The sequence below is a fragment of the Myiozetetes cayanensis genome, unplaced genomic scaffold (assembly GCF_022539395.1).
Source record: "Myiozetetes cayanensis isolate MyiCay16 unplaced genomic scaffold, myiCay2020 scf5-8, whole genome shotgun sequence".
Taxonomy (NCBI): Eukaryota; Metazoa; Chordata; class Aves; order Passeriformes; family Tyrannidae; genus Myiozetetes; species Myiozetetes cayanensis.
In genome coordinates, this window is record NW_026087742.1 from 115,802,823 (window position 1) to 115,816,938 (window position 14,116).

At 49.3% G+C, this 14,116-nt stretch overlaps 1 protein-coding gene across 1 annotated transcript; it reads right to left on the bottom strand.

Moving 5' to 3' along the window:
* Nucleotides 1-937: 937 nt before the first annotated feature.
* IFNAR2 (interferon alpha and beta receptor subunit 2) lies at nt 938-13,749 on the bottom strand. Its single transcript, XM_050332833.1, is given in 11 exon segments — nt 938-1,772; nt 1,774-2,321; nt 3,871-3,989; nt 4,685-4,847; nt 5,073-5,245; nt 6,379-6,548; nt 6,867-6,996; nt 7,312-7,353; nt 9,960-10,056; nt 11,231-11,529; nt 13,614-13,749. Coding segments are annotated over 9 exon segments (1,521 nt in total). The 5' UTR covers nt 10,003-10,056; nt 11,231-11,529; nt 13,614-13,749; the 3' UTR covers nt 938-1,639.
* Nucleotides 13,750-14,116: the final 367 nt, after the last annotated feature.

Sequence of the window (14,116 nt, forward strand, 5' to 3'; positions counted from 1 at the left end):
GTTCCCCCTCAGACACCGGGGCTGCCCCAACTCCGTAGCCGTGCGGGTCCCCTCCGCCTTTCCAAAGCCCCGTTCCCTTGCCGAAGGACGCCGGGCGGGAGCGGGGAGCTGGTGGGCGCTGATACAGCGTGTTATCTGCAGCTCTGAGGCCTGGCAGCGGGGATAGGAGAGGGGAGGTCAGCATGAAGTGGGAAAATAAATAAAACATACACAGACACAGAGTCAAACGTGACGTGGAATGAATTTCCCACTGCAAATGTTTCCCGAGGAAAGCTTTATCTTCTACCTGCAGGGTCTGGACCCCACCAAAGATGCCCACACCCCTACATGGAGAACCATGGAGTGGTTTGGGTTGGGAGAGACCTTAAAGATCATTTAATTCCACCCCTGCCATGGGCAGGGACACCTTCCACCAGCCCAGGCTGCTCCAAGCCCCGTCCAACCTGGCCTTGGACACTTCCAGGGATCCAGGGGCAGCCACAGCTTCTCTGGGCACCCTGTGCCAGGGCCTGCCCACCCTCCCTGGGAAGGGTTTTTTCCCAATTTCTCACCTAAATTTCCCCTCTTTCAGTCTGAACCCTTTAATCCTTGTCCTGTCTCTGCAGTGCCTGACAAAGAGAACTTCTACCAGAACATCCCGCCCAGCAAAGGGAAGGGAGGGGCTGTTTTATTACTCAGGGTAAGAAAGGGTTCTTCCTCAAGCTATTACTGAAAATACCAGTTTTTTGTCAGGGTTTAATCCATTTGCCAGCCATGGCAGCCAGAAACTGCTTGTGGGCAGAAAAGTAGGACCTAAGAGATCAACACGAAGTGAAAAAAGTGGGGTTTTTTCCAGCTATGCAATAGCTAAAACCCTTTACACAAGGAGTAAAGACATAGCAGGCTAACTCAGGTTTTCTAAGGCAAGTAGGAGCCACAGGAAAAATTCAGGCAGGAATATGAAAAAAGTCCTATTTATGAAGTACAAATGTTAAGTAGGACTGTACAGCACAGGAACTTTTAAATGCCATAAAAATATTTTAAGAGTATTCAATACTTGCACAAAATGATATAAAAAATGTATTTAATGCCTCGATTCACTCTTTTGTAATACTGTAAGTATTCTCTGCCCTTTGTTATTTCCCTTCATCTGCTTTCTCTACAAAAATACAGCAAAACATCCAGCAAAACAGGTTTCAGAGAAATCCAGTGGCAGGGCTAAAGAAAAAAAAAATTGAAAAAGTGGTCTGGTTGAGAGACCACCCTTCCACCAGCACAGGGTGCTCCAAGCCCCGTCCAACCTGGCCTTGGACACTTGGCCAGGGGCAGCCACAGCTTCTCTGCCCAACCTGTGCCAGGGCCTGCCCACCCTCCCAGCCAGCAATTCCTTTTCAGTATCCCATCCAACCCTCCCACATTCCCTGTGTCCTGTCCCTCCATGCCTTGTCCCCAGTCCCTCTCCAGCTCTCCTGGAGCCCCTTTAGGCCCTGGAAGGGGCTCTCAGGTCTCCTTGGAGCCTTCTCTTCTCCAGCTCTGTCTGTAGGGCAGGTCCACACTCACAGAACGTTGATAAGAAGACAAGATCTGTATGTTTAGTCCAGAAATAAAAGTTGGACAATACTGACTTGTATGCTGTAAAGCATCAGTGGCTCTCCCTCATTCACCTCCTCCTCATGTATCCCGTTACTTGGTCCGTGTCTGACTCAGATGAGTCGCTTTCCTCCTCTGAAGGAGAGTTCTGCCACTCCTGGAAGTCATCAGCACCTGGTGCTTTCTGCACAGTCCCCTGTGTCAGCCTCTGCTTCCAGGGCATGGGCACACTGCCAGTGCCCCTCGAGCTGCGGGGCAGGCAGAGCCGCTGCAGGGCTGTCCCCGCACTCCTCCAGGCTCCCCAGCAGCACGGTTTGCAGGTTGATGGTAAAGCAGGTGCTGCTTTGCCCGGCAGGGCAGTGACAGCTGAGCTCGGGGAAGGGGCTGAGCAACTCCCCACCAGAGTCTGTGTCTCCTGCCAGGTCCTCGTCTCCCGCCAGGTCCGTGTGCTCCTCAGCCCCCGCTGGCTCAGGGGGTGCGGGGTCAGTGGCCTGGGTGCCCTCACAGGGCCTGTTCTCTGAGTACTGCAGGTGTGGCGTGCCAGGGGCAGGGGGGGCTCTGCTCAGCACCTCCCTCCTCGTGTAGTTGTGGTCCCACGGGGCGCTGCTGTCACTGTCCTCGCCGTCGCTGTCACTGCTGCTGCCACCGCACCCGCCAGCCTTGGCTTTAACCTCTCTGGGGATGACCTCCACAGAGTCTACTTCTTCTGATGGGAATATCCAGGACAGGTAGACCAACCTCCTGATGGACTCCTAAAGGAGTAAAGGGAATTAAAAACATCAGCCAAACCTGCAGCTGTGCACAGGAAAACATGAGCAACAACACCCCCAGTCATGAGGTGGTCAAACAAATGATTCCTTCTGTGCCACGTTTTTGGGTTTTTCCACAGAGTTCAGGGCATTTAGGATTGTTCCCTCTTCTCCATTCCTGAAAATCACAGAATCCCAGACTCGTTTGGGTTGGAGGGACCTCAAAGCCCATCCAGTGCCACCCCTGCCCTGGGCAGGGACACCTTCCACCAGCCCAGGCTGCTCCAAGCCCCGTCCAACCTGGCCTGGGACACTTCCAGGGATCCAGGGGCAGCCACAGCTTCTCTGGGCAACCTGTGCCAGGGCCTGCCCACCCTCCCAGGAAGGATTCCTTCCCAATATCCCCCATCTAACCCTACTCTGTTTCAGTTTAAAGCCAAAACACGACAGCCTTCACTACAAATCCAGGCACACTGGGCAGCCACAGAAACAAATGACAATAGTGCCAATGTCAGGTATGTAATGATTTAATTCTAATTTCTGAGGTCTCTTTCTAAGACTAAAAGCTCATTTTAGAAACACATCTTTAACCTGAGCCAAGTCTTGCAAATCTCTCTGAGCTCTTGCAGCTACCTGATCCATTTTATTGTCCTCTAGAAATTACTATTTGAAGCAATTTTAACATCCCAAGCCCCATTTTCCCCCTGCACTTCAGAGGATTATTTAATATCCAAAGCATTGAGGGAAAATGTTGACAGTAAATAAAAAAATAAACCTTAGACACTGCTTGGCAAAGTCATGTTCAGCACTTTTAGGGACGTGAAGGTAATGATACAGCAGAGAACAGAAAAAAGGCAAAAAATCTTAGAAAAAGGTGAGACCAACCTGCTCTGGGTATGTTTGCAGAAAATGGAAAATATTTATGCTGAAAAACCCCACAGAATTAAATGTAAAATCAATTGGTCTCTTTCTAAGGCTATAAAAATAAAACAAGCAAGCAAAGATGGATCGAAACATTTCTGCTTGAGATCTAGTGGCAGTTCAGTCCCTCCTATGAAAATAAAAGATTAGCTGGCTCAGGACTGGCTTCCTCAAGTGCCAGAACACTTGGTCACAGAAAAAGAGTGATTATTTTATTCAAAACAGTGGCCCAGTTCCTCCTCCAGTCTCTCCTCCCAGGGCAGGTTCTCCACCCCCAGGGCCCTGCTCTGGACCCTCTCAGGTCTGTCCACATCTTTGCTGTGCTGTGGGGACCAGAACTGGGCAGGGTATTCCTGACAAGTACCAGTAGTAGGGGGTGATTCTCTATCTCTGTTGGTAACGTCACAGAAGGAGAAAAAATTGGTCTTGAGAAAGACTGAATATTTGTTTTTAAGATCAGACAAGGCTTAGCAGCCTGCAGATTATCTTTGACAGAGATAAATTAAACAAACTGCAAAGTAAACATTCTGTGTTCTTACAAAACTTGTACCTAATGCACAGGATTAGAAATCCCAGGAGGTAAAATTTCTCCTCCCAACCAGAAAGGTTAAATCCCAGAATTATTACATACCAAGGCACGTGGCAGTGATTTGCTTTGAAGAAAATAACCTCCTGCATGCAGACACTTCAAGGCAACAGCTATTACCAGTGAGACACACACAGCACCTGCCACTGAAGCTACATGATAACCTGGGGAGGAAAAACAATAAATAAACACAAGTGCATGAAGTGCACCATGACCACATTTCATACTCCACATTCACAACAGCTATGGAGAATAATTTTGGTTAGAAGGGACCTCTGAAAGTCAAAGTCAAAACAAGACCAAGTCTCAAATTAGATTCAGGAGTTAAAAAAGAAATGACACCATCTTTGATCATTTTGCAGTGAGCGGAGGTTTGTGTGGCTCACAGGACTGCCAAGAGATTTACTGCCCCAGGGTGGATGGGGTTTTGTGTTTCACTTCCAAATCCTCACAAGGTTTATCTCTTGGAAGGTCCTTTCTCTCTGACACTGAGGTCCCACCTCTGCTGGCTGGGACAGGGACAGCACCCAGGGAAGGGCTGGAGCTGTGCCAGGGCAGGCTCAGCTTGGAGCTCAGCACAAGGTTCTTCCCCCAGAGGGTGGTTGGCACTGCCCAGGCTCCCCAGGGCAGTGGGCACGGCCCCAAGGCTGCCAGAGCTCCAGGAGCGTTTGGGCAACGCTCTGAGGGACAGGGGGAGTGTTGGGGTGTCCTGGGCAGGGCAGGGCTTGCACTGGGTGATCCTTGGGGGTCCCTCCAAGCTGAGGATATTCCAGGATTCTATATCCCCTATCATTGTCCATGACTGAGTTGTAAATCTCCCCCCACCATCCATCCACACAACCCCTGCCAGCACAGTTACCTGGTCGAGCCATCGAGTCTGAAGGGACACATTTCCAGGGTGAAGGGATGTAACGTTTGTTCAGGGATGCAGTGACCACAACAGACACACAGTAATTCCTACTTGGATACAATTCCTCAATGACAGTACTAAAAACTTCTGCAGTGGTTTTCTCCCGTGGTGTCTGCCAATGAAAGTCAATGTTTTAAAGTCAGTTTGGCCTAAAAAGAGATCCCTGGTCGCTCTCCCACACCTGCTACTCTGTGGTAGAAGATTATGCTGGCCACTGTCTTTCTTCTAAGAACACACATTTCTATGTTTTCTTTTGCTTCCATTCCCATATTTGCTCACCGTTTTCTGCTTTCTGTGTTTCTCCCCTAAAGCACAAATAACCCCCAATGTTCTTTACCTTATGCTCTCCATCTTGTGATTTCAGTGTTATTTCATAATCAAGCTCTTCATAGATATCAATTAAAGAGAGCAGCTTTCCCTTTTCTCTGTAGTGAGAGGTTGGCAGCTTCATGGTGACATTTATGCAGTTTAGACAAGGAGTGATATTAACTTCTGGTGGTCCCAGGAATGCTATGGAAAAACAAGAAAGGAGAAAAATGATGGAAAAACTATACACTATATATTCAGTGCCAACTGTATTTTGGTGATGGACATGGAGCTGACTAAGATTCCAGAGTATGCCACTGCTGGAATTCCACAAGGTCTTGGAACATTTAACTCCCAGAGTCAAATTATAATTTCCCACAGGACTAGATTTTAAATGCAGAAAGGAGTAGGGGGGAGGGAAGAAGCAGAAAGGGGTCAGAGGTTTTGTTTCAGCTTTACAGAGATCTGACCCTTGTATCTACCTGGGAGAAAAGCTGAGGTTAATGCACAGAATAGAATCCCAGACTGCTTTGGGCTGGGAGGGACCTTAAAGGTTGGATGGACCCAGTGCCACCCCTGCCATGGGCAGGGACACCTTCCACCAGCCCAGGCTGCTCCAAGCCCCGTCCAACCTGGCCTGGGACACTTCCAGGGATCCAGGGGCAGCCACAGCTTCTCTGCCCAACCTGTGCCAGGGCCTGCCCACCCTCCCAGGGAAGAATTTATTCCCAGTATCCCATCTGTCCCTGCCCTCCTCCAGCCTAAGGCCATTCCCCCTTGTCCAATCCTTTCTACCAAACCCAGTGCTGAGGGGCTCCAGGTCTCCTCCTCAGGGATGTTCTCAACCCCCTCAGTTCCCCTTGTGCCCATTCTCCCATCCCCTCCAATCTGCCCTTATTTCTGAGCCTGGAAGTGGCCACAGCAGCTGCCTCTGGGCTGAATTCAGGGGAACGTGACCTGTTTCTCCTCCATGGTCCTCCAACTTTTATGGCACTACTCCAAGACATAAAACCAATGTGGTTTTATTTTTAAGTTATGTACCTTTTGCATTTCAGAGATTTTTACTTTCTGTTTGGCAATACTTGACACAATGCTATTTCCTTTATATTTACATTTGTGTATTTTATTTCAAAACCAGATTTTTAATTTTGAGTCCGTTTATCAGAACTATTATCAGCCACTAATTTTAAAAAAATTAGGTCTGTAAGTGACTTATATCATATACAAATAGCCACTGATGCAGTTAGTTTGGAGTCTCACTGCAAAGGCAGAATATAATTTATACATCAGCTGTTGAGAAAAACCTCTAAAATGAGAAATGCAGACAGAGAACTTACTCTGACTTAATGGTGCAAAATGCAGCATGGAAGAATTGAACACCTCAGTTCCTTTGATGCTCTGAACAAATACATAGTACTCAGAGGACCTGTGTTTGAAATCCTCTGTCAGGTCACAGGAGAGCTGAGCAGTGCCTGAGCACTGCCTGGCAGTCGTCCAGTTCGAGTTCCTGTCAAAAAGGACAAAACAATCTCAATTCTGATACAAGAAAGCACAGGAGTGGGAGGAAAGCATTTCTCAGTGAAAAAGGAAGAAAACCTCAGCCTTAGTACTTTCACAGAATCCCAAAATCCCTGAGGCTGGAAAAGCCCTCCCAGCCCCTGGATCCCCCTGTGCCCCATCCCCACCTTGTCCCCCAGCCCAGAGCACTGAGTGCCATGGCCAGGCCTGCCTTGGACACCTCCAGGGCTGGGCACTCCACCACCTGCCTCCTATTTGAGCCAATAAACAGCAAAAGCTGAATTTGTGCCTTATTTTCTAGACTTGCCCGTGGTGTCTGTACAGCACATTGTAGGATGTTGGCACAGCTGGGTCATTCCTTGCCTGCCAGGACAGAATGTGCTGGAAATTGTGCGACTCCATCCGCAGGTTGTAGGGAGGCCCTCTCAGAATTCTTTCTAGAAAATTAAAAATAACACAAACAAACCAACAAACAACACACCAAAATGATGGCAAACAAGTGTGAGACTGCAACAATTCTACTAAACAAACCCAACCAGAGCAGCTCAGTACATGCCCCCAGAGCAATAAAGCAACCAGAGGACAGAGTTCAGCACAACAGACACAGCAATGCAAGGGACAGTGCTCCTGGGCTACATTTCTATCAAGTTCCTCCTTCAAAAAGCATGAAGTTTTAAAATGAAGCTTGGTGAGGGTGTGCAAGCTATGAAATGTGTTAGGAAAAGCACTTGAAAGATGATAAAAACTCTTACCAGGTGAGCTGCAAACAGCTGCAGACAGAAAGCTGAGGCACGCTGGAAATTGAAACCTGGAGTTAATGCACTTGTGTGTCTGCAGGATGTCACTTTAACCACTGCCAGTGCTCACTGCAACACATCCAGTGTTCCCTCAGGGGCACTGTCACCTTCTTTCACATCTTTCTCCTACTTTCCTCCACACTTCCCTCCTGCAGAGCCTGGGAGAACTGATCCCTGTCACTAATCCAGGGCTCCAAGGAGCTGTTCTTGGATCACTCCACTGTGCTTGGGCTTGTGCTGATCCCTCCAGATGGGCTTCAAAACTCAGTGTGAACCAACACACCCAAGATGTCCTTGTCAAACACTGTCTCAGAGGGCTCTGACTGTACCCCAAGTCCCTCACTCTGTCCAATAAACACCATTTCGAGTCATGACAGGAATTTTAGAACTGAGCTGGGAAAAGATTCTGTTATTGCTGGAATCATCCCCATGGATTGTAGAATCACAGGATGGTTTGGGTTGGAAGGACCTTAAAGCCCATCCAGTGCCACCCCTGCCATGGGCAGGGACACCTTCCACCAGCCCAGGGTGCTCCAAGCCCCGTCCAACCTGGCCTGGGACACTTCCAGGGATCCAGGGGTAGCCACAGCTTCTCTGGGCAATCCTGATATTCCAGAGGTTTCTTCATCCTTCTGCATAAGCTTCCTAAGAGACTGCTCATTCCCCCAGGGTCTCACTGTATCCAGACTCTTTTCCTTGACAACCCAGCCTTTGATCATTCCTGTCTTTTCAACGTGGTGCTTCAAAACACTCTGGAAATTATTATTCTGTTTGACCTTTCTAGTTTTTCTTTTCCTCAAGCTCCTCCAGCCTCCCTTTGCTTGCTGAGTGCAGCCAATAGAAACTGTCTGTCTCCATTTTAAGGCATTTTGTGGTAATTCCTCTGGCTCATGAGATGCCAACTCCCACACTCAGTTGACCAAGGAAGTTACTACTATAATTTCAAACATATTTTTTCTCATGCTTTAGATGAATTCCATGGAAAAATCAGCCAAGTTACTTCATTATCTTCCCTAAAACTCTCTTTTCTCTTGACCTGACATATCAGCAAGATGTACCACAGTAAGAATGACTGGGAAAAGAGAACAGAACTCTGGGACACACATTAAAAAATAAAACCATTTAGGGAGACCCACAAATAATGGTTAGGACAGGACTATCACACGGTGGTTGAGGTTGGAAGGGATCCCTGGATTCATCTCCTGACTTTGTGAAACACAGAACCAGAATACAAATTCCTGGTGGAGGGGATTGGGAGTAGTTGTGTGTCAGTGGGAACCCACGTGCTGGGAGGATTTCCTTGGGGATTAATGCACCTATTTCATGATCTTTGGTTACTTTTGCAGAGAGAACTGGAAGAGGAAAGAAAGCATTTCCTACTTGATTAATTCAAGAGATCTCTGCACAGATTCTTTCTGGCCACAGAGAAGTGTCTTAAGAATTGCCCTTTCCTGAGTGGTGGCACACCCAGAACACACAAATCCACCTGGGCCACCTGCTGAAATCACTTGGGAAGGACACTCAGCCAAGTGTCTCTGATCAGTGTGTCCCACAAATTAGGCTGTGCCCCCAGCAGCCCTTCTGAAACGAGATGCAAAGACATCAAGCAGCAAACTTGAGCTGCACACGCAGGAAATTTATATTCCCACAGGGCAGGAAAGTCGTCTCTGAAGTTTCGTTTTGCCATTCAAACCACAGACATCCTCTTTCTCGTCCTTGCACTTGTTCATCAACGTTAACACTGAACAATAACATCCCCTTAGAGAACTGCAGTCAGAAGCAGAACAATTGATTTCTTTCCAGGTAGTAACAGATCACCTACATGTGAAAAAGCATCCAGTGGGGATGACTAACAAAGCAAAGTTTTAACTGTTATTATTCTTTAGCTGCCACAAGCTCAGATCTGTAATTATCCGTGCCAGTTGCCTTGCTGTCAGTAGTTCCTGCTGACAGAAATGTTTCTCTGTTCTGTCCATATTTAATGTTTCAATGCCTCTCCCCATCGACATCAAACTCCGGCCAGCTGGAGTTCAAACGGCCTCTGAACTTTGTTTCAACAAACATGTTCAGCAAAGAAAGCTGAATAGTTGCAAAACTGTTTATGTTACACTGTTACATAAGAGACACAGATAACAAAAAGCCCCTTCCACCAAAGAACTGAGAAAAACTAAGACTGGGGAAATGGAGATGGTTTGTGAACTGAGGGGGGAATCTTCTTTCCCATCCTGGAGTTTCCAGTCATCCCTGAAGTGTCCCAGGCCAGGCTGGACGGGGCTTGGAGCACCCTGTGCTGGTGGAAGGTGTCCCTGCCCATGGCAGGGGTGGCACTGCATGGGCTTTAAGGCCCTTCCAACCAAAACCAGTCCGGGATTCTGCAGTGATGATCTTACTATGTTTACACAATTAAATGATTCTAAGAAATCACCTTCTCACCACAACTCCAGCTCAGGCAAACTATGCTTTATCTGCTAAAATGCTAATCCAGAAACCAAGGAGTGCTGAAAAAATTAAGGAAGGAATGAAACCCAACATGTCCAGCTATTCCCTGGACCTTCAGAGAGGCCACACCACGGAATAGTTTGGGTTAGGGTTCAGGTACTCACCAAGCTGATAGAAAGGCATTGGCACATCCATCAGGGTTCCCATGGACGTTACCAAACAACTCCCCCTGCTTGGAAAACCAACATTTTGCTTCTGTACCTACAAATACATGAAAAAAAAATCATCACATTCAGCAACTTATCCTAGGAAATTATCCCAGTAAAGTAATAAATAAACCAACACCACTATACAGTTATTTTAACCTCCCTAATGTTTGGGAGAGGACAGTGGTACTGAAAGAGTTACAGCTTTGGGGGAGGACCACGATCCTTAAAATTTTATTGACAATTTCAGTCAATTTTATGGCAAGAGCACTGCCTTTTTTAACATGGAAACGGCTCTTACCACTTCAGATAAAGACAGAAACCACTGTATGATTATTTGTATTAATTCTGCATTAAGAGAGCATCTGGAAATTTTATGCCACTCACTCCAACTTTGTAAATACAATGAAGATAAACATTGGTTGGCTTTGTCTGAAACAATACAAGAACTCATCACTTGCAAAAAGTGTTTCCAGAAAGAGAGTAGATGAGGAAAGAAAAATTAATTATAAAGAAGTTAGGAATTTATATTACAATTCTTAATGCATAAGATCTGTTAAAATATTCCTTCTCTTCAATATTATTATTCTACTCTATTTAATATCCTCAGGGTATTAGTATTCACAGGATCTGGTTTTGAATTAGCTGGGCAAGGGTACAACTATTTCTTAAGAATCCCCTCCCCAAGTTTTAAAAAATAAATTGCTTTTTATTTAGAATGGTTTGAAAATACAACTGAAATTATCTTCTCTGCAAAACAAACATCTTAAAATTGAAAATCACGATAGAGCATATTATGGTCAAACTTCTGTTTACATACCCATATATTAACACAGTATACAATCCACCTGTTAAAATAAAATGAATTAAAAGAACCCCTTATCTGGGCAGTCAATCTTCCTGTGCTCCAAGTTGTGGCCCAGCTGGAGGAATTCTCTGGCTGAACGTTGGGAACTTGCACCTGTACAACCCAACAATTCCATAGACAAAGAGAACACTCTTGGCCTTCACTTTGGTTCCTTTCATTAATTCATTCAAGCATGAGAAGCATTCAAACAACAGCTGCACCTGCAGGGTGGGATTTTCCAGGTGGTTCACAATTCTCCCGTGAGGAGAAAGCCTTGAGGACCCTGAATTCATTTACCAAGTTATTTCCTTTATGTGTTAATCCCTGCAATTAATCCAGGCCACGTTCCAAGCACTCCGGGAGCGGGGTTGGATTTACATACCTTGGATCCTCGCTGGCCATGCTGTCAGGAATAACAACTATCCCACTCTTGGAATCTCAAGTGGCTCCTGGAGGGCTCTGGATGCTGAACAACAGCAGTGTCTCACATGCTGCATATTCCAGGCCAAGCTGAGTGCTCAGCACCATCAAACACGTGAGACAATGTGCTCTCTAAAGGTGATGTCCTCTGCACACCTATCAATGCCAGGGAAACTCCAGGGCAAACTCCGGGGGAAAACCATGTCTGTTGGAACACTGCTCATCTTCTGTGACTCCTCCTCTTCAGAGCTGCAGGAATCCCTGCAGAGAAGCCATGGAAACACCAGGGATGCAGCTGCAGCCTCTCATCCAGCCTGTGTTCCCAGGAATCCCCTGGGGAGCTGCCTGGAGCCCCTGGCGCTTCCAAAACTGTGTCTCACACTTCCACATCATCCACAGCTGGAGTTTGGGGCTGGAAGGGACCTTAAAGCCCATCCAGTGCCACCCCTGCCATGGGCAGGGACACCTTCCACCAGCACAGGGTGCTCCAAGCCCTGTCCAACTCTGGCCTTGGACACTTCCAGGGATCCAGGGGCAGCCACAGCTTCTCTGGGCACCCTGTGCCAGGGCCTGCCCACCCTCCCAGCCAGCAATTCCTTCCCAATATCCCATCTCTCCCTGCCCTCTGGCAGTGGGAAGCCATTCCCTGTGTCCTGTTCCTCCATCCCTTGTCCCCAGTCCCTCTCCAGCTCTCCTGGAGCCCCTTTAGGCCCTGGAAGGGGCTCTTAGGTCTCCCTGGAGCTTCTTTTCTCCAGCCCTCCGATCAGCTCAGTGGCTCTCTGAGGTTGGTTCAGAACTCTCAGGTTCAGGCTGGGTTGGGTTCCAGTCAGAAAACAAGAAAACAGTTCACAAGTTTTGAAAGCCACTGGCTCATATTTTAGAAAAGCTCCGCCTCGGTTAAGCAGAAAACACACCCTGTTCTTCCAAACAAGCAGATGGTGCTTTTATTTACAGAAATCTACTTATGGTAATATCGAGACAGAGACTGACAGCACAGGAGATGTTCCATGTAGGGAAATCTGCTGGGGAATGTGTTAAACCTACACAGGTAAATCCCGGAATAGCTGGGGTTGGAAAGCACCTCTGGAGATCACCCAGCCCAACCCCCTGCCCAGGCAGGGTCACCTGGGGCAGGTGACACAGGGAATGTCCACGTGGCGTTGGAATGTCCCCAGAGACTCCATACCCTCCCTGGGCAGCTGTTCCAGGCTCTGCCACCCTCTATGGAAAGAAGTTCTTCCTCATCTTGAGGTGGAACTTCTTGTCTTTTCGTTTATGGCCTCTGCTCCTCCTCCTGTCACTGGCACCACTGAGCAGAGTGTGGGACCGTCCTCTGACAGCCCTTGGAGATAAATACAATCACCTTTTACCACTGAAACCACATGAACCAGGGAACTGCACTGAGGGCTGTGGTGTGATTCCCACACTGTTGCTGCGGGACTTTGGATAAGTCATTTCTAAGGATATCAAAATAATTTAACCTTAATAATCCAAGTGCAGTAACCAGCAGCCACCCATTCTCCACGGGCTGCCACAGTGCTGCTGCTGAGGGCACAGCTCCCAGGGGAGGCTCAGGTTGGCCAGGAGGAGGAATTTGTTGCTGGCAAGGGTGGTCAGGCCTTGGCAGGGGCTGCCCAGGGAGGTTTGGAGTGCCCAGCCCTGGAGGTGTCCAAGGCAGGCCTGGCCGTGGCACTCAGTGCTCTGGGCTGGGGGACAGGGTGGGGATGGGGCACAGGGGGATCCATGGGCTGGGAGGGCTTTTCCAGCCCCAGTGACTCTTTTCTATCATCAAGGTCATTGAAGAAAAGATGGAAGTGAAGCAGAAGGAGAACAGACCCGACAGACCGTGGGGGATCCACACTCAGCACAAGCATTTCCTTTTGACAGCCACGAATGAGGAGCCCACGGAGGGACCAGCGTGGGGCACAGCCGGGCACTGCCCAGGCCCCTCGGGGTGCTCCGGCGTGCCGGGGGACACAGCAGTGTGACCACAGCCCAGCACTGCCCGCCTGTCCTCACAAACATCAGCCGTGGGGCAACAACCCACACCCAACCCCCCACCTCGCACAATCACCGGCCTCAGTTCCGCGGGCGGTGACACCCCGAGGGCAAACCCCGGGGGTTTGGGGCTCAGTGTGCGGTTCGGGCGGTGTCACCTCCCGAGGCGCCGCGGGGACGCCCATTCGGGCCCCACTCGGCGCCCACAGCGACACTTCCAAGAACCCCGGAGCCCCGAGCGCGGCTGCAGCAGCCGGGCAGGCGCCCAAAGCCCTGCCCCGCCACAGCGCAGCGTGAGGGCGAGCGGGGGGCACCACAGGGCTCACGGTCCTGCTCTCTAGCCGTACCTCGCAGCGGGGAGACCCCGCGGGCTCCGCTCCGGCTCCTCATCGATCGTCATCGATCGTCATTGCTCCTCATCGTTCGTCACCGACCCTCCGGACCCGCCACAGCCCCTTCATTCCAGCCCGGGCCGGCGCCGAGCGGCAAATGGCGCCGGTGTGGGCACGGAACGGCCACGCCCCCGCGCCAGGCCACGCCCCACCAATCGCAGCACCTACTCCGCCAGGCCACGCCCTCAAACACGTCAGACCACGCCCCTCGATCAGACCACGCCCCCAGATGTCAACAGGCCACTCGTCCATATCGCAAGGCCACGCCCCATCCCGTTAGACCACGCCCCCGGCCAAACAGACCCCGCCCTCATTCCACAACGCCCCACCCCCCTCGGCCTGGCCCCGCCCCCAGCCCCTCCTTGGGGGGTTTCCATGGAATGTGTTGGTTTTTCCTGGCTGTTCTATCCGAGGTGAATTCGCTGCCTCTGCGCTCCCAGGGTTTCGTGCTGCAGACG